At 60.0% G+C, this 19,499-nt stretch overlaps 1 protein-coding gene across 1 annotated transcript; it reads left to right on the forward strand.

Moving 5' to 3' along the window:
* The first annotated feature begins 353 nt into the window (after positions 1-353).
* LOC117653037 (mushroom body large-type Kenyon cell-specific protein 1) lies at positions 354-18,962 on the forward strand. The gene is made up of 6 exons (XM_034398377.1): positions 354-558; positions 8,742-8,977; positions 9,401-9,660; positions 12,636-12,998; positions 13,211-13,555; positions 13,616-18,962. The coding sequence occupies exons 1-6, from the start codon at positions 465-467 to the stop codon at positions 15,981-15,983; spliced, it is 3,666 nt and encodes a 1,221-aa protein (XP_034254268.1). The 5' UTR covers positions 354-464; the 3' UTR covers positions 15,984-18,962.
* Positions 18,963-19,499: the final 537 nt, after the last annotated feature.

Below are 19,499 nucleotides of genomic sequence, written 5' to 3' on the forward strand. Positions count from 1 at the left end.
CGAGCCGATCCGAGCCGAGGAGCGGAGCGGAGCGCGGAGCTGGCCTGCCGCCCGGCCCGGCCCGCCCTGCCCTTCCGCCCCGCGGCCGCCTGGCCCAGGCTGCCCAGGCTGCCCAGGCACGGCCTGTCCGTGCTGGCCGGCGTCCGCGGCGTCCGCGGTCCCTGCAAGACCTTGCCGGGGCTTAGGCCTGCGTTGCAGCGGGGCCGGTGCCGCCTGTGCATCGGGCTGGGCCGCCACGGCGCATCGCGCGTCGCCGTCCTCGCGGCGGCCACCACCACCACCTCCACCACCGCCACGACCACGGCTGCAGCAGCGGCGGTGGCGGCGGCGCGGACGGCGAGCGCACCCGAACAGCCACTCGGCTCCCCCACCACCCTACGCCGCCTGCGCCGCTGCAACAGTTGCGTCACCGCCCCGATGACGTCACGAGGGCCGCCGCCGCTGTGGAAGGGCTGAAGGCAAAAATGGCGGAATGCTCGCACGCCCGGTGCATACAAGAGCGCAGGGCAATCAGAAAGGAGCTGCAGCGATGGACAAAGAACATGGTTTACGTCGTAGGTGAGTTGACGCCGGCGACGCCGTTTGAGGCTCCCCTTCCTCTGTCTCTCTCTTTCTTTCTCTGTAGTGTGGCCTCTGCGGGGGTGGGTGTCCAGTACCTGTTGCCAAAATACTCTAGTGATGCTCGTCCGGGCGCGCCCTGGCCGCCCTGGCCGCGGCCGGCCCGCGCGTTTCCGTTGACGCCGTGCTCCGCTGCGCCGCTCCGTCGCTCCGCCGCGCCCCGCGCATCGCCTCGCCCCCGTGCGGGTCGCGGGGAAGGGCCGGCGCGGCTAGCGCGGCGCGGCGAGGACGGGGCGGACGGGGCGGCCGGGCGCGGGGGCTCTGTGTGTGCGTGCCCCCACCAGGCCCCACCGGCCTCCACCCCCCGCCCCGCCCCGCCCCGCCCCGCGCACACTTGCTTCGATAAGTGCGCTCCGCAGTCTGCGATCAGCTGTGGGCCAGGGAGTGCAGCTCAGTGCAGCAGCGACGCGCCGAGCCGAACCGAGCCGAGCCGAGGCGAGTGGGGAGCCGAGCCGAGCCGAGCGCAGCCGAGTCCAGTGAGCGGGACGGGACGGGACTCTAGTGCAAGCCTCGCCGCCTCGCCGCCTCGTCCTGTGCATGTGCATCGCCTGCACCACGTGCAACGTGCATCGCCAGTGAACAGTGACCAGTGGAGTGACAGTGCAGTGACCAGTGCAGTGACAGTGCAGCAAGCCTCAAGCATTTCCTCTAAAAAAGTTCCGTTTTCGGCTGGTGCTTTGAAAATGCGTCGGCGTGTGTGGTTGGTGTTGTCAGTGACCAGAATGAAAAGATGAAAAATTTTCCGGCCGCAAGTGAGGATACGCTTCTACTGCCTCTGGTAGACGCTCGGACTGGAAAAACACGCCCGTGGTTTTGACATGTGTAGTCTCGGGCAGTGATTCAAGCCAACGCGCCGAGGTGAGTCCCTCCAAGCCATCCCGCCGAGGACACAGTGGAAGTGCAAGTGACGCAAAGTGACGCGAAGTGACCGGTGCATCGCGCAGTGCAGTGACAGTGCAGTGAGTGAGTGGCAATGACTTTGAGCCGCGGCCCCGCGCGGGGCGACGACGGGGCCCGCGGCACGCCCCCTGGGTTATAACAGGTGGCCCCGGCGGGGGTACGGACGGCGCGGCGCGGCGCTGCGACCGGGCAGCGCGCCAGGACCCCCCAACTTGCGTTGCCTGGCCGGCGGCCGCGCCGCGCCGCTTCGCCGTTGTCTAGGTCCGATTCGCCGGACGCGGCGGCGCGGCGACGCGGCGGCGCCGTTTAGGGTCTCGGACGTGCCGTTCGTGCGTCCCGGCGGCGCGGCGCGGTGCGGCGCAGCGCGGTGTCGCGTTGGAAAACTCGACACGGCCGCCGAATAGAGTCGGACGGCGATAAACCCGGCCGGCGGCGCAGGCGGCGCAGGCGGCACGGTCACGACGAGCTTGTCGAGGAGCTTGACGCGGACCCGAGCGGTGTCGAGTGCAGGACGACGCCATCGTTGTTATGACGAAGTCGTGGCGCGCCCCGCCCCGCTCCGCGCCGAGGCGCCGCCGCCCAAATAACCATGCTTATTGAAAACAGACACCGCTCTTCCTGCGACTGCTTGCCACTGCGTGACACTGCGTGATAAGCCGGCCGCGTGACCGGCCGTGGCGTGACTCACGGCCTCCTTGTTGTGCTGCAGCGCGCGAAGCGGCGCCAAGTCACCGCGGCGCGCGCGTGTCCGCGGCCACGACGACGACCGGGTCGCTTTGGCACGTCGGCGACGGCCACTGTTTATTGGGCCAAAGTCTAGTTTGTGAATGGCCTCGGCTCGGGGTTGGCACACACTTCGGCTTCGGGTAGTGCCCGCGCGTGTGAGAGTGACTGAGTGTGGTTGTGTGTGTGTGTGCGCGCATCCTGCACTTTTGTCGTGATTTCGCCACCGCCGGGTGCGCTGGTCGGCTGGCCGGGTGGCCTGCTCGCCTCGAAAATAAAACAAGTGCGCGTCGCGTCGCCCCGCCGGCCGGCCTCGCCGCCATCCGAAACGAAGGGACTTTTTGCCGTCCCTGCCGACTGGCGGCCTGGCGGCCTGGCCTGGCGGCTGTCGGGGTGGCTGGTGTCACGATAATGTAGGTCACTAATCATGAACCGAGTGCCTAGGGTCAGCACTTATCGCGACGGAGGCATGACTCTTATCCAAAACGGGCAATTTTTACGGAATATTCGTGTCAGCCTCGGACTGTTGCGGAATCTAGGTCTGATGTCGCGTCCGACTTGTACACTGGCTGCATGGCCGCTCGGCTAGGCGGCTAGGCGCACTCAAGGACCATATCGTAGACCAATCGCAATCATGGCCCCATGGGTTCTAGCGCGGCCACTGGTCTATTTTAAATCGAGTGCTTCTTTCTTTTGGCCCCTGGACTGGCGTCCCGGCCTGGCCGGCCTAGTGCTGCTCGAGCCCCTCGCCGAGCCCCTATCGCCACGACGGCGGCCTTCGCACCTAGCCGACGGCCGTCGCCATATTTTCCGCGCCGTCTTGGGCCGCCTTGGGCCCCGGGGTCGCGGCTAGATCGTTCACACTAGCGGGATTCCTTATCAGGCGAATTCAGGGCCGTCCGGATCGCATGTCTTCGCCAGCAGCTGCATGAAACTTGGAACGAAAGCACTTTCCTCGTCCTCAAATAGCGCGTCGTTAATTAGAAATCGCCGAGCATTGTCTGTCCTCGCGAATCTTGCGTGGGCGAGGCGGGAACTCGTCTGGGATTAGCATACAGTATGTCGCAATGGCGAATCCGTCCGCCGCCCTCTGCCCCGAACAGACTTTCCCCGACACTGTCGCGGCGCTCACGGAAAGGAAAAGAAAAGCCAAATCTGTGTTTCCGCCCCGTCCAGTTTTCTGCGTGAAAGCGGGCCGGGCCGTTTGGCGGAGCGGCGAGCGGTACTTCCTCGCAGTGGGAACAAGTCGCTAATAATCTCCATCGGCCGTGCGGCTAGAGATGCGCGCGGCCGTGCGAAACTTTCTTCTCGATGCGCGATGCGTTAGTGCTGCTAGAGTACGTACCAGGCTCTCATTTTCATACAAATTTTTAGACACTTCTTTGATTCTCTTTTTTTTTCGTCGGGGTTGTCTCGATTTTTTTCGCGTGCTGCATCTCTTGTGGCGGCGCTGCCAATGCCTGACGCGGCGCTTGTGTGCGTTAGTGTGTGTGTGTGTGACTGTGTGTGCGTGTGTGTGCACTGGCCTTCGATGTGCCAATAGGCCATTTTAGGCCAAATGGCGAAACTTGCTTGCTCGTCCGTCCGAGCCCGTACGGCCGTACGCCGCGCACCGGCCGGGGCGCCGCCCGTCGGTCTGCTTGGTCTACTTCCCCAAGACACCAGACCAGGCCACGCGAGGCCGCGCGACGACGTGGCCGTCGATGCCACGGAGCCCGTCCCGAAACGAGTCACCTCGGTCCCGTTGCAGGCTGCGCTGTCCTTTCTCTCTCTCTCTCTCTCTCTCTCTCTCTCTCTCTCTCTCTCTCTCTCTCTCTCTCTCTCTCTCTCTCTCTCTCTCTCTCTCTCTCTCTCTCTCTCTCTCTCTCTTCTCTCTATCTCTCTCTCTCCTCTCTCTCTATCTCTCTCTTTCTACTGTTCTAGGAGGTTTCGTCGAGAATTGGGGGATGGCGTTGGCGTGAGCCGCGGCGGCAATCGTAGGCGACTCCCCCTTTCCATAAAGTGACGCCCTAATGACAATAATTAGGGCTGAGGAGGCGCAGAGGCTGTGAAATGCACCGGCTCACACACACACATTCGCACGCACGCGCACTTCCCTGCGTGCGTTTGGTTCTAAACAGGGCAGGCCGCGGTGCCGCGGTGGAGCCCCCCCGTTTTTATCTGCCTTCGCAGAACTACGCCAAGATTACTGGACACGAACCACATTTGCGCACCGCGGGGCACTAATGAAAGACCCGTAAAGCAAAAAAATAAAAGAGAGGAACGAAAAACCGGACGTGGGGCAGTGCGCGCGAATTTCGAAAACGAGTAGTGCGTCATCCGCACGCGGCCAGCTTCGCCAGCAGCGGCAGTGGCTGTTCTAGGCCGCCAAGTGCGTCGGGAAGTAGCGACGCATTCTCACTCCCTCATTTTTTGATGGTGTAGGGGTTTGAAGGTGCAACGACGGTGTGGTACCGTAACTGCAGCGGCGAGCTAATGACTGTTTCGAGGAACATTACTCATAGATAACGGATATGGCATCCTTTCTGATATTTCGCTGCTGCGCTCCCTCCCCCTCGTGGGCCCTAGGCCCGGTCCCTGTGCTCTGTCCAACCCCCTGCCTTTGTCACTGTCGCTGCAGACTGACTCCGAGAGTCGTTTTCGCCGCGCTGTCTCTCTCGCACCCGGGCGCGACGCGACGCGAGCGCCAGAGAGACGGCGCGACGAAAACGACTCTCGGAATCAGTCCGCTGTCCTCGTCTCACTCACAGTGTGTGACTGCCTCGTCGTGTGCCGTTAAACGTGAACGTGAATGGCACAGGGACGATCATGCCGAGAGCCTCTTCTCGGCCTGTCTGTCTGTCTGTCTGTCTGTCCTGTCCGTCCGTCCGTCTGCCTGTCTGTCTGTCTGTCCGCCTGCAGCGCGGGCTGCCTATGCCTCGCTCCACAGGCGCGTGGCTGCTGCAGCGGCGGGCCTCGCCGTCCTGCACTGCCCTCCCTCGGACTCGTCCGCCCCGCCCCGCCCGCCCCGCCCCGCCCCGCCCGCCCCGCCCCGCCCTCACACGTAGGGCCCCCGTCGTATTTCATACGGTAATTTAGAACCGCGATTCCTGACAAAGTGCAGCAGCACACACATATATACCGTTTCCGGCGTGGCGTCGTCTAGTTTTCCCGGCGCGGCTCGGCTCTCGGTTTTGTTCCTCGCCTGTCTTATCCGCGCCGGGGATCTTATATGCGGCGGCCGAGTAAATTTGTGCCGGCCGGGCGGCCGCCGGGCGTGTCGTCCATATAATCTCGTGTTATTTTGCTTTATATAGCGAGAGCCCGGCCTCGCCAAGTCGGCGAGCGAGCGCGCGTTTCGAACTTTGTATTGCACTTTTGAGTTGCGGGCTGCCTGCCTGGCTGCGGGGCTGCAGCGGAGGCTTTTCCGCCGCGATGTTTGGCTTTGCTTCATTACGGGGCATTTCGTTTGCCATTATTTATCCCGGCGATACGAAGGGGGTTGTTGTTGTTGTTGCTGTTGTTGTTGCTTCGTCCGGCGGTGCGCTCCGTCTTCGCGCGAGGCTCCGGCGCGCGAGGATGAAAAATCGCGCAGTCGTCGCCTGGGCCGCTCCCTCACGGCAGCCGACGGCAGCGGGCCGCGCGAATTACACGCGTGCGTTTCCGGGGCAACGAGTTTGTCAATTTCCGGTTTTCCGTCTTCCACGCCGCTCCATAATTTAGCTCCTCATCGCGTCTGAATTATTGTCGGCCCTCCGTGGGGCGGGGCGGGGCGGTACCTGGGGTGCCTCGCGGTGCCACGGGGTAACAATACGGGGAGGAGCGAAGCGGGCTGGCCGTGGTCGGGCCGGGCCGGGCGGGCCGGCCTACCCGCGCGAGGCCAACCAGGCCGGCCGGGCTGCCGGGCTGGGCGCTGGCGCGCTGGGCGCCGCCCCTCCACCGCATACCCTACACCCTACCCGCCATTCCAGTCGGCTCTCATAAAGCATGTAAGTAGCGAGGGGCCATCTTGTGCAGCGCACGGTCGGCACAGTGCGCCGCCAGGGCGCGCGGCGTGGCGTGGCGCGGCGCGGGGGTGGCGGCCTAGGGCGGCAGGGCGGCCTCGGAGGCAGAAGGGTTTCCCGCCTAGGCTTAGCAGGCCTTTGCCTGTGCCGGCGGCTACCCGACAGGCTGATTCTGAACGATGCTTTCGTCGCGCCGTCCTGGCGGGACGCTACGTGAGCGCGAGAGAGACAGACCGGTCGGCGGGTATCGGGAACGCGTTTGGCGTTTCGACGGGTGTGGGGCGTGAGCTGCCGCCACCCCTGTGCCTTGCAGTGCTGCCGCCGCCGTTGCACTGTCTCTCTCGCACCCGTACGGAACGTCCCGCGAGTGCGAGAGAAACGGGGCGACCAAAGCGACGAGTCGATGACGTTTCGCGCCTCCAAGAGAGCGGGGCCGATCGACTGAAGAAACCAGATGCAGCGAACGGTTTCCGTTGCATTCGCAGACGGGCGGTGCGGGCGATGCATGCGATGCATGCGCGCGTCGCCATGTGTTGAGCGTACAACAAGCGCGCTATTATTCATTACTGTTACAAGGCGTCCTGGCCCCTCCTGGACACACTTGCTGCTTCGCGACGCGTTCGATACGCGCCCGGCAGACGGATCCCGAGAGCCGGTTTTCGTCGCTCTGTCTCTCTCACACCTGCACGATGCGCCGTGAGTGCGAGAGAGGCAGAGCGACGAAAACAAACTCTCGGAATGAGAGGCGACGCACGGCCAGACGTTCGATACCGACGGGTAGCGGCGCTGCCGGGCGCTGCATTCTCGAACCAATAATAATCCCCTGAGCTGACTCAAGCCGACCCTTTATCCGAGCCTAAATAACGCACGGCGGCACGACACTGCGCGACAGCTGCGGCGTGCGCGGGGCGTGCTGGCCTGCCCGGGCTGGCCTGGGCTCGCCGTACAAGGCGACGAGTACGGCTGTGCGCGCCGCGGCCCCGCCAAGACGGCCCAAATACAGATGGGCTTACTGCTGCAGCCGCGCAGCCGCTCCCCGCGGTGCCCGCGCGACATGAGTCTAGCTCGGCCGGCCTGCCCGAACCGAACCGTGCCGAACCCGCCACCCGCCGCCGCGTCGCCCTCCAACGCCGTTACAGACGTGGGCGGCCATGGCGGCGGCGCGGCGCGGCTTCGGACCACATTCGGCCAGTAATGATGACGCGGTTCTGCGAATCCACCACAGTGCAGGGCCTCGGTCAACAAGCAGGCGGTTTGGCGGCCGGGCCGCGGGGCACGGCGACGACGGCCCCCCGGCCGAGGACACCGTCGTCGTGAACATGACCTATGCTACCTGCAGGCGCCGCTTATCAGCCTATCTCGGACGCGCTATCAGGCGGCACTGTGGCGGTGGGGGCGGCGGGGGCGGCGGGGGCGGCGGGGCGGCGGCCATTTGAACGTGAGATTGGCCTTCCAGCCGTCCGGCCCACCCGGCCCGTCCGCCCATCCGATTGACGTTGATGAGACGTGCCGTCACCGAGGTCCAAGCCTCGTGGACGGCATGTCATGCATTTCCATCTCCAGTTGATTTGTCATTGTATTGGTGTTGTTTATTGGCGGTGTCGTGTTCTTTTTATGCTCAATGGATCTTCTTTGTCATTGCATGCCGTTATGATTCATTTATTGTTTTGCTGTATTTCTTGGTGATTTGTCTAGGAAAGAAAACTGTTTATTCTGGGGGACGGACTGTGGACAGTGAATTATTCTTAGTTTGTTGTTTGTTGTGTTGTGCCGGCTGTTTCACGCGCTCCGCTCTTTTCAGTGAGTGTGCAGGTCCGGCTGCCGCTGTGGCCAACGTGTTCGGTGTGACTGCATACTCACGAAAATGAGACAGAGTGCATGAATCACTGCAAACTAAAAATAAAAAAGTTACATGTCATGTCATATAAAAGCGCATGTAGCGCGTGTAGAATAGAAGTCGACACTGAAACAGAGCAGGTGCCTACACCCGCCCACACCCAAAAATTAGATTTCTTGAATATTTTTCTTGTGTGTTTTTTTTTTCTATTTTTGTTTTTAAGAAAAGAACATCTTGATCTAGAGAACTTGTATACACAAGATTAAAAAGTTTCATCCAAGAAAAATTTTTCTTGAAAAAGAAAACCAAGACAAGCTTTATTTTTTCATTTGTCTTGATCGAGAAAGCCATTTTTTGGGTGTAGTCAAGGCAGGGTGGCCGCCCTGCCTCCCACTGCACCGAGGGGGAAATCACTCTTAAAAACTGTGACCCGACTACTCCCTATTACGTTCTATTACGCTATTACAGAAGGCTTATTACGCTCGAAAATATCCAGATTTAGTCTAAAATCGGACCCTAAATAGGGAAAATCTTTAAAAATTTGGCTATTACGCTATTACTATTACGCGTAATACTAGGAATCGGTGACCCGACTATTACGCGAGTGATTTCCCCCTCCCACCGCACGCTCCGCCTCGCGTGGCTCCGCGTGTCTCCGCTTCATGTCCCTCCTCTTGCAGGTTTGGAGCGCGTCGCTGAGGAGTTGATGGGAAGACGGAAATGGCGGCAATTGGGAGCCATTGGGACCTGGGACGACCACGACTCGAAGGCGTGTCCCGCCGACGGCCCTGCGGACCCTGCCGAAGGCCCGAAAGGCTCGAAGGGGCCCCGGGGGCCGACAGACTCACCGCAAGACTTCGAGCCCCACCAAGACCTGCAGTGCTGCTTCTGTGACGACCCGCTCGACACGAGCACGGTACGTGCGCCATGTTTCGTTTTCTTCTTGTTGTTTTTGTTTTTCGCGCGATTAACGATAATACTCACTCGCCGTCTTCGGATTCGGCCCTGACCCCGTTGCACTTGGTCGCACTAGGTTGCATGCATGCATTGCACTAGCCCTCCCTTTTCTTTATACGCGGTCGGGCTGTTGGAGGCGAGGTCAGGCCGCTGCCGCGGCCCCCGCCCCGCCTCGCTCCGCCCCGCCCCACCCCGCGCGGTGACGAGTATGGAGGCGGGCGATAACGTCCAAACAAAAAGATCACCTGTCCTGCTTTGATGGAAATATGGAAACGCCCCAACTTTTCCCGCTCTTCCCGAGCGAAATATTCCCTTTCCGTCGAATGACTACTTTGACGCAAGCCAAAGTTGAGCGGGAAAAGTAATGTGTGTGGTTGTGCAGCAGCGCGTCGCGTCCGACAGCGAGGACGACAGCGGGAGCGTGGCGAGCGAGGGGAGCGCATGCACGCTGCTGCCCCTGCCGGCCACCATGACCACCCTGGAGGCCGTCACCTCCATGGGGGCGACCCTCGCCGCCGTGGCCGCCTTCAAGCAGGGCCACGCCAACAACTCGACGCCGACGGCCACCTCCACCAGCAGCGCCAGCCCCACCGCCGCGTCGGGGCTGTACCCGCTGGGCCACCCCGGGCTGCTGCCCGCATGGTGAGTACGAGGGTTCAAATACCGAACGGGTTCTTCTTTTGGGGGGGGTTCCTTTTTCTCAATCGTACGGCAGCGTGTCAAGGCAGTGTACCGGCGTTGCCCTGTGCGACGCAGCGTCCGCTGTTTCGGTTCCAGGTGTGAGAGAAAGACTTTAAAAGCAAGATGAGCAAAAAGGCGCGCAGCTCTCTGCGCCGCGTCCTCTCCGCCCCACCCCCACCCCCACTCCGACTCACTGGGGACCGACTTTTAATTTCGCGGTCGACTCCCTAGGCCAGTGCGCCACCTTCCAGAAAGTACCGTTCCCTGCATTCGGCGTTCGGGCCGCCGGGGTTGACGCAGCCGCTTTTAACTCTCAGCGAAGATCCCCCAGGCCGGAGGTCTTGCCGGGGGCGTGGGCTGTGGGCCGTGGGGTGCAGATAAAATAGTTTTGTACCTTCAAAGTGGAGCAGCCCTGCCTGCTTAGAGCCAGGCTGGCCCCCGCGCCACTCACTAGAGAGGGGAGCGACATGGAGGGGCGTGGCAGGGCTAGGCTGGGCTAGGCTAGGCGCGCCGCCCCACTCACACACACGCGCGCAGGCTCCCACACACGCGCGGTGCGGTGGGCTGCACCACTCCGGCGCAGCGTGGCGTGGCGTGGCGTGGCGTGGCGTGGCGTGGCGTGGCGTGGCGTGGCGTGGTGTGGGTATTACCGGAGGCGACTCTGAGCTAGGCCGGCCTAGGCCAGCGAGGCCCGGCGGAGTCTAGCGGAGCCCAGCCTAGAACACGTTGATCAATGGTCGTCCCTTGCCTGGCTTCCCCTAGAGCAGGGCGTGGCGCGGCGTGGCGCGGCGTGGCGCGGACCCACAAGCCGCCATGGCGGTTCTTGCAAGGCCGGGTCGATAGCTCGCCCAGCCGCCGGCCGTGGCTCTCATATCCCCAGCTAATGATTAATATTGTCGCACGCTGGACACTTGGCCCTCTCCGCGACGCCGGCGCTGCGTAGCCATGGCGGGGCGCTGCGGGGCGCTGCGGGGCCGGGCGGGGTCGGCGCGTGGTGGGGGCCCGGCTGGGGGGCGCGCGAGGCCCCGACCGGACCGCGGACCGGACCGCCACCCGGCCTCTCTGGTGCTGACTTGGCTCGGCGACGACGCGCCGCGCCGTTTCCAGGATCCAGTTGGCGCGGTGCGGTGCGCTGCGGTGCGCTGCCGCGCGCGGTCCCGGCCAAGCGCGGCCCGGCCGGCTGGCCTGCAGCTCCGTGCTTTGTTCTCCCGCCTGACAGGGTTCTGCACTCAAGCCGCGCGCAGCCCTGCCGCCCTGCCGCCCTGCCGCGCCTCGGCTGCAGCGCGCTAGGCCGCGGAGGACGCGCCGAGCCGTGGTTTTATTACGCTTCATTATTCGCTCACCGTCGGCTCGTTGGCGGCAACTGGCGGCAAGGCGCGCCTTGCCGTCGCCGGTCCAAAACCGGCGCCGTGGTCCGCGGACGCGGGCCGAACTGCCCTGCCTGCGCGGCCGCACGACGCTTTGCCCTCGCCAGCTTTGCCGGCCCCTGCCCGCCCCCTGGCAGGGTAAAGACGTATACACATTTGCTATTTCCCCCTACTTTGTGTGTTGTCGGTTTTTTTTGCCCGCCCGAGCGGCGGCCGCGTCCCAGCCTGACCGCAGTGCGGAGCCGCGGAGCCCCGCGAAGCACGGCGGAGTAGGACGAAGCACGCGACGGGGTGGTCTAGGCCCTATGCAGCCCGCCAGCCCGGCAGCCAGGCTGCCAGCCAGCCAGGCACTCGCGAGAGCGCAAATTAAAAACGTTACACCATGTGGCCGCGCGGCTGCGCCTCGGCTGCGGCGCACCACCACGGGGGGCGAAAAGTGCAGCGCGCACTAGTCCCTAGTGCACTCCCCTCGCGGGCGACGCGACGTCGGCACGTCGGCGTGCAGTCCCTGCGAGCCGAAAGCGCGCGGCCGAGAGACAGAATTCAAACTCCTTCTCTCCGGTCCTCGTCCTCGGCGCGGCTCTAGCAGTGGGCCCGCAAATTGGGAGTGGATTCGCAGCGCGCTCGCCTCACTGACGACCGTGATCCGATTGCATCCATTCGCCGCGATGATAGGCCTATCCGAGTACCCCGCCCGTCCGCCGCAGTCCCCACGCCGGCCGGGCCCCTCCAGGCAGGCCTGCTAAAAGCCCCTCCAGCCGCGGAGCCCCTCCGCGGAGCAGCGCGGCTCTAGTGGCCATCTTTCACTTATATTCGCACAAAAATTCTCGCCGACCACCCCTCCCCTCCCGTCCCCTTCCCCCGGCGGTGCAGCGCATGCGCGCGCGTTGCACTCCTTTCCCCTCCCCTCCCCTCCAGTGCTCCCCTCCCTCCTTTTTTCCCCTCGTGCCGCGCACGTTCGGTCGAACAGCGCACGACACTCTTCGCATGTGTCCGCACTACCCGCCAACTATTCGCTATAAATGCTAAATGCAGCCGTCCAAGTTTACGGGTCGTCCAGCCACCGCGCCGCCGTCCGCCACGGCGGCCTCGGCGGCCTCGGCCGCGCCGCCCATTTCCGACCATTAGCCCGCCAAGCAGCGCCTTCCCAGAGGTATTCTCCGTTTTCCGCTTTTCCGTTCCGCATTTTCGCCGCCACACCGCGAAAAAAGAGGGTTCTCCTCTTCATTCTGAAGAATGTGTGCGACGTTGTCGGGGCGTTCCAAGCACGTCGTTCGCCGCGCACGACGCGCCGGGAAACAAGCGAGGTGGCGGCCGACGTGCCCTCGAGTTGGTGGCCACGAGTTGTCATCCTGGTGCCGCCTGATCAGGCACACCGTCATCGGCGTTGTTTTGGGTGGCGCCGGGCCAAGACCGCCTGTGAAGTAGGCAGCACGCCGACAGCCGTGCGTTGCACGCCTATGTTGCCTACCTCCCAGGCGCTCGGACCCTCGCTCCCCACTCGCCTTAAAACAACCACCACAAAACCTTGCTGACCGCGCCCTGCCCGTCCGGGCCCTCTGTCTGCAGGTACCTCTCGTCGCCGCACGCGGCCGCAGTGGCGGCAGTGGCGGCGGCGGCGCAGCAGCAGCAACAGCAGCAGCAACAGCAGCAGCAGGACTCCAACCGGAGCACGCCGCTGGACACGAGTTCCCCGGGCCCCGGGTCCGGCAGTCCGAGCGTCGGCGCCAGCCCCTCGGCCTTCCCTCCGACGGCGTCCTCGCCCGGCACCTGCTCGCCCAGCGCTGCTAGCGGCGCGGGCGGCGCCAGCCCCATCGACATGCCCATGCCGCTGGACCTGAGCGCCAAGGCCGCGGCCCTGGCGGCGCTCGCCATCGAGAGCGACTCGCTGCGGGACTCCCTCAAGGTGCCCGACAGCAGGAACATTTTCAAGTGAGTACTCGCCATTTTTGTCACTCGACTTAAGTTTTCATAAATACATAAGTTGAGATGTGTGCTTATGCTTGAAAGTCCTGTGAAGTACTAACATAGATATTAAAATTTGGGACAAGTGAGGCATTTCCTCCTCCCGCTTCCTTTGGATCAGTAAGCACCCGAGTCCAGGTCGACGAGGACGAGTGTCTGACGCGCTTGCTTGTTCGCAGGGCGCGGCCGCGGCCGAACACGGCGCTGACGCACCGGCGGACCTACACCGAGGACGAGCTGCAGGCCGCGCTGCGGGACATCCAGAGCGGCAAGCTGGGGACGCGGCGGGCCGCCGTCATCTATGGCATCCCGCGGTCCACGCTGCGCAACAAGGTCTACAAGCTGACCATGGAGCGCAAGTGCGACCCCGCCAGCCTAGTCATGGCGGGCGCCGACCCCACGCGGCTCTCGCTCAGCTCGCTGGCCCTGCCCACCGAGGACGACGACGGCGCGCTGTCCGGCGGCGAGGACGACCTGGCCGAGAAGATGTCCAAGTCCCCGCTGGACGGCCCGGCGGGGCTGGGGCCTGAGTCGCTGCGGCTGCTGCTGCAGCACGGGATGCGGGCGCGGCGCGCGGGCGGCAGTGCGGGCGAGGAGAGCGAGGAGGGAGCGTCGCCGCCACCGTCCGGGCTGCCCGCCTTCCCCGGGGCGGACCAGTGGGGTATGGCGGGGCTGGACTACCACGCGCTGGCGCCGTACATCTCCAAGCTCCTCGGCGCGCAGCAGTCCCTGCTGGCCCGCAACGTGTCCGGCTCCAGCCCCGGCCTCGGACCCACCACGCCGGGCAGCGGCGGCGAAAGCCCCAGCGCCGAGGGCGCCGACTTCCTGCCCAAGTTCGCGTCACCGCTCCTGCCCGACTTCCTGTACCGCATGATGGCCGAGGAGCGGGCGCAGGGCCAACCCTTCCACAACGGCGACGGCCGTGACGGCCGCGACGGCCGCGACGACGACAAGCGGAGCACGGCGTCACCCTCACTGTCCAGGTCGGAGGCCGACGACGACCGGCCCACCTCGCCGGCCAACGTCATCCTCAAGATTCCGTCCTTCAAACCCACCTCCAAGAACGGCGGCGGCGACGCCGGCCTGTTCTCCCGGTGCGGCGGCAGCGGAGAGTCTAGTCAGCACTCCGAGCACGGCGCCGCGTCGAGTCCCGGCGCGCCCGCACCCGCCGTCAGTCCGCCCAGCCCCGCGCAGATCCTGGCCAACAAGGCGCTGGCGGCCAAGTTCCCCCACCTCAGCCGACTCGGCCCCATCTCACCCATCTTCGACCTGAAGCGGCCTCACTACGGCAGCTCGGCGGCGCACCACGCCATGGCCGAGTCCGTCATCAAGAGCATGCAGCAGGCCGCCACCCGGGCCGCCACGACCACGACGAGCACCAGCAGCAGCTCGTCGTCGCAGGCCAGCGGCAAGGGCACCCGGCCCAAGCGCGGCAAGTACCGAAACTACGACCGCGACGCGCTCAACGAGGCCGTCAAGGCGGTGCAGCGCGGCGAGATGAGCGTGCACCGCGCGGGCTCCTTCTACGGCGTGCCGCACTCCACGCTCGAGTACAAGGTCAAGGAGAGGCACTTGATGAGGCCGAGGAAGCGGGACCCCAAGCCACAGCAGCCCGCCGACGACAAGCCGAAGCAGGACGCGGTCGGCGTCGGGAACGTGCTGAGGCTGTCGCCGGGCGACAAGATGCCCAGCCTGCCGGGGATGTCGGGGCTGCCCTCGGGACTGCCCTCGGGGCTGCCCGGCACCAGCAAGCCCAAGCCCTTCATCCAGCCGCCCCTCGCGGCGCCGCAGAACGGCCTCAAGGCCAGGTTCGACCCCGCCGGCATGCCGCTGGGCTACGGCGGCATCCCTCCCTTCCCCTTCTGGGGCCCTGGCTACGCGCCGCTGCCGCTGGACTTCAGCGGCCAGACGCCCTTCAACTCCAACACCAAGCAGCTCTTCACCACGCAGATGATCCAGAGGCTACAGGAGGCCCAGGAGAACAGCCGGAACAGCTCGGCATCAGGGCCCCCGCCGCCGGGGGTGCCAGGTTCAGCGGGGGGCCCTCCCGGCCCGGGCCCTGGCCCCGGCCCCGGGTCTGAAGCTGGTCTGAGGCCGGGGGTGGGGCTGGGCGCCACGCCGGACGGCAGTCCCGTGTCCAGCAAGGCCGCAGCGCTGGCGCTCGGCCTCAAGCGGGGCCGCGACGTGGAGGACGCCATGGACGACAGCTCCAGCGACAACAACACCCTGCTGGACGGCATCATCCGGTACGGCCTGGAGAAGGGCCTCTCCCGGCCGCCCAAGGAAGCCCTCGAGAAGATGGCCAACAACGCCTTACTAGACCAGCTGTGCCGCAGCCGCCTGGACGGCCGCTTGGACGGCCGCCTCGACGGCCACCTGGACGCCTCGCGGATGCGGCAGCGGACGTCGAGCAGCTCCGAGGACGACGAAGTGCGGAGGCCGCCGCTGTCGCTGCTGCGCAGCAACGTGGTGCACCTGTCGCCGTCGTCGGACGGGTCGGTGGCGGACCGCGAGGAGAAGAACTCGCACTACGAACTCTCGGAGGACGGTGACGGTGACGGCGACCGCGAGGAGGACGATCGGTTACCCAGACCGCCAAGTCAAGCCACAAACAACGCCAAGCCATTCCATTTGAACCATTCCCCCACGCAGGACAGCGAACGGAGCGAGCGACTCGCCGGCAGTGTGCCCGCAGTGGCTGCAGTGCCTGTGGCCATACGGCCCGCCCTCGACGCCCGCCTCGGCGCCATCAACGGACTAGAGGCCGCGAACGCGACGGTGGCGCCGACGGCGAGGAGCGAAGACTTGTCTGGACTCGTGAAAAGTGCCTGTGATAGTAAACTTAGAGTGGAGTCGAGAGCAGCGAGTGGGGCTGGACCTGACGGAGACGGAGCCAAAGACTCGAGCGAGGACCAAGGGCGGGAGGATACCAAAACTCAAGACATTTCCTGAGGAGACTGATTGTTCGTAGAAATTTTTTAGGAAGGAATACTTTTGTTATACATTTCTAGAGTTGTTTGTTTTCGTTTCTTACTCAAAAGAGGGAATCAGTGAAGTGGTTCACGGTGAGCGTGTTTCAAGCCACCTGACTGTACTGATTATTTTTTGTAAGTATTTGTATGGTTTTAATTTGTGGTGTTGTTTTCCAGTCCTTTGGACCCCCATCTCTCAGAGAAAGGGAAGGAAAACTATTGAAATTTCTATTTCATTCACTTAAGAAAAACGAACTAGTCTCAGTCACTTTTTCCACGCTGCATATCAAAGTTTCCTCCAAATCGTCTATTTTGATCTTATATATTCAACAAATGTGATTATTCCAAAGTTCTTAAAGTCAAATTTATTTAAAAATTTCAAAATATCGCTTTTGCAAAACGACCATGTTATATCTATAAAAGTTGCATGATCCAACTTAAAAAGAAATGTATCTATTTGTTTTAATTTTGGCAAGCTTGATAATTATGATGCGACCATTCAAGTGCAAGTTAGTACTCTAATGAATGTCTTCGTGTTTGTAGGAATATCCCAAGATTTTTAAAAGATTACAGAGAAATTTGAACAAACCATACATTTTTACATTGTTTCCTATTTTTAAATGTGTTCACACTATGATACACCCTTTATTGTCTTACATGCCATGAAGAGGAATACTTCTTAAAGCTTATTGTATAATAGCGTTTTGATTATTTGGTGTTAAAATATATAAAATATATAAGAGTATATTATATTATGAAGTACCTTCCTTTGACTGTGAAATTTTAACTTTCAAAATATTAAAGTAATTGAGAAAATGCTTAATTTAAAAGTAAGTTTTTCGTAATCTTGGGACGCTCCAAGGATGTGACTATCTGTGATGATGCCAAATTTTGAATGTATATTTTCTTTAATATCTTATACTAGGATAGTTTACGTCAAGAGAGATCATTCGACGCTTTTTGTTTGATCATCGATGACACCTGAAGTGCAATTAGAAATGATTTGCCACATAACAAAATAGCTCAGTACAAAACCACTGCAGTTAAACATTCCCTGGGCTCAGTAGTTGCATCTCTCCCGACCTTCAGTCTCCACTCCAACCCGCCGATTCCTCAGCGTTCCCTCGATTCCTCCGATTCCCAAACGTCTAACTATACGTCATTCCTCCGTGAAACCGTAGCAAACTGTCATTACCTGAACGGAACTCGCCCGACCCGCAGTGACTCATTCCAGTTGGCATTAGTAAATTACTGTCCACTGTGGCATGTATACGCAAGTGCGGCTCAAAGAGTACCAACGCACCCCAACCATCCTGATACAGATAGTGTGAGTGTGTTTTGTTTTTAACAGGGTAGGCGCTCGCGTGCGTGCGACCGGGCCGTGGCGTGGGCGCACGTACGCACGCGCCAATCCTCGTGCGCAAGTTGTGTGTGTGTGTGTGTGTGTGTGTGATGAGAAGTCTCAAAGGGACTGTACCGTACCAGTTGTTCAAAAGGGGTATGACCTTTACTTATTATACGATGGCAGTCTCGCTAATGTGTTGGTTATTTCCATCTGCATGATGGCTAGACAATTGTTTTGCGAATGTTCATTATTTTATACAATTTGCATTCTTTGTTATAATTAGTTGTGTTTTTCCTTAGTTTCCAATGCAATATAATGCTTGCGATTCCACGTTACATAAGAAATTGCAATCGTATTGTTACTTTGTGATATGTTTTCTCTGTTAAATAGAGAAAGTTAACTATTGTGTGCATTTGCGAAAGGAGCTAAGGAAAACAATGATGATCAATGGTTACCTTGAAACAATTTTATCTCATTTCTTTTGTAAACTTGCAATGAATAATAAGTATTGTTTGTTTTTGTTTGTGTCCCCTAGCAGTCATGGTTCAAGCCTTGTTAATACCATTCAAATAATACTTTAACACTGTTCAGGTTTGATTTGGCAATAATTCATGCTCGCCCAGGACACTGCAATTATACCAGCTCGATTTTCGTAATGGACTTCCCCACAGTTTAATTACAACAAAGTAGCTTCATGAAGACTTAGATACACCATTGTACAAAAGTTTTTAAAGGTTTCTCAATAAACATTGCATTTACAGCTCATTACTGTAGTTAATCAGTAGAAATCCTATCGATAGAATGTGATTTCAGTCATTTGTAGACAGGTAAACTTACAATTGCCATTTTCAGTACCATAGACAGTCTAGTGCACCTTGTCCTAGTATATGTGCGGTAGGGCATACAACGACATGTACAAGAAGGTTTAAGTTGTTATTTTGTACATTTACTACACGTTCATGCAAGTTTTGTACAGGTTTTTGTTCGGTTTATTTCACTTAACCGTGTCTGCTCATGTGTTTAAAGTTATCTGCTCCCTACAGAACATAATGCATACTTTACTTTTTGCTATTTTTTGTACCTTTTTTATATTAAGTGTATTTAATTTTATGCATCATTGTTAAAATAGAAACTATCAGGATTCCGTCATCGGTAAGAAATACAATTTCTAGACATAAAATAACAACATAGTCTGTAATAATTTTAGTTTTGTTTTACTTTTATGTTTACTGAGTACTACAGACTAACAATCAAACATTTTGTGTTCATTTTACAGACTAAGTCTAAGACTACGTACATGTTTATCTCGTTTATCGTTTAATGTTTTGTTTATTTTTAATAGAAATTATATACATGGATGGATTTCTTGAAAATGAAGTTATGTTTTTATTTTGTTTATGTTTGTGGCCACATTCGATGTGTGGCCCCCTTGCATCAGTCTTATTAAGCTCGAAGACAAATGCAAGGAGAACGCGAGCGGGGTGCGAAAAAAAATGGTCACGCTTTAAAACCTGTTCCTTGAGGCACCTTTTCATGAAAGGTTACTATGTGTACGTTCTATTAAGTTTAATTTACAAGTATCGATTTTTAAATAAACAATGTCTCCTGAAATCAGTACGCGTTTTCATGACATTGCGTGATCCCCACTCTCACATTTGTTACATCCGAGGAGCCAACACGGGTCAGCACAAAGCCTTCACGGTACAACGCACCCAGCGACGCCCCCCCATCACGAAGGCTAAGGCCGGCCAAGCCTGGCCATGAGAGAGACCCTGGCGGTTTTCGGCGTTTTGGAGTGACGTAGGTCAGGCCCGGCCCAGTGCAGGCCCAGTGCATGTCAGTGGCCGCGCCGCGCCCGCCCGGGCGGAACCGGTTGTTGGGAAGGGGATTGCACTCGACGTCTCCCCTCTTTTCCTGTTTTGTTTTTCGTTTATCGAGGCCCGGTATCTCCCCCGCAGCATGGCTCTGCAGCCATGACGCTAGATTTGATTAGACGCCATCGCGATAACGCTGCCCGAACCTACCCTACCTTCGCGGAGTGCCCTGCATTCGACGGCGCCGAAAACGCCTTCCACTCTGACAGCCCGTCTCAAAGACCAGGCCGGGCCCTGGCTCGTGTTCGGCTGCGGACTGCATCGGGCACGGACGGAC

Source organism: Thrips palmi, unplaced genomic scaffold, assembly GCF_012932325.1.
Source record: "Thrips palmi isolate BJ-2018 unplaced genomic scaffold, TpBJ-2018v1 HiC_scaffold_8, whole genome shotgun sequence".
In the NCBI taxonomy this organism is placed as follows: Eukaryota; Metazoa; Arthropoda; class Insecta; order Thysanoptera; family Thripidae; genus Thrips; species Thrips palmi.

What these genes read in the sequence shown, in the direction of transcription:
- LOC117653037 (XM_034398377.1), top strand. Translation starts at nt 465, where the DNA reads ATGGCGGAATGCTCGCACGCCCGGTGCATACAAGAGCGCAGGGCAATC. An exon ending in ACCCGCTCGACACGAGCACG is followed by an intron (nt 8,978 to 9,400) that starts GTACGTGCGCCA and finishes GTGGTTGTGCAG; the next exon opens with CAGCGCGTCGCGTCCGACAG. An exon ending in CCCGGGCTGCTGCCCGCATG is followed by an intron (nt 9,661 to 12,635) that starts GTGAGTACGAGG and finishes CTCTGTCTGCAG; the next exon opens with GTACCTCTCGTCGCCGCACG.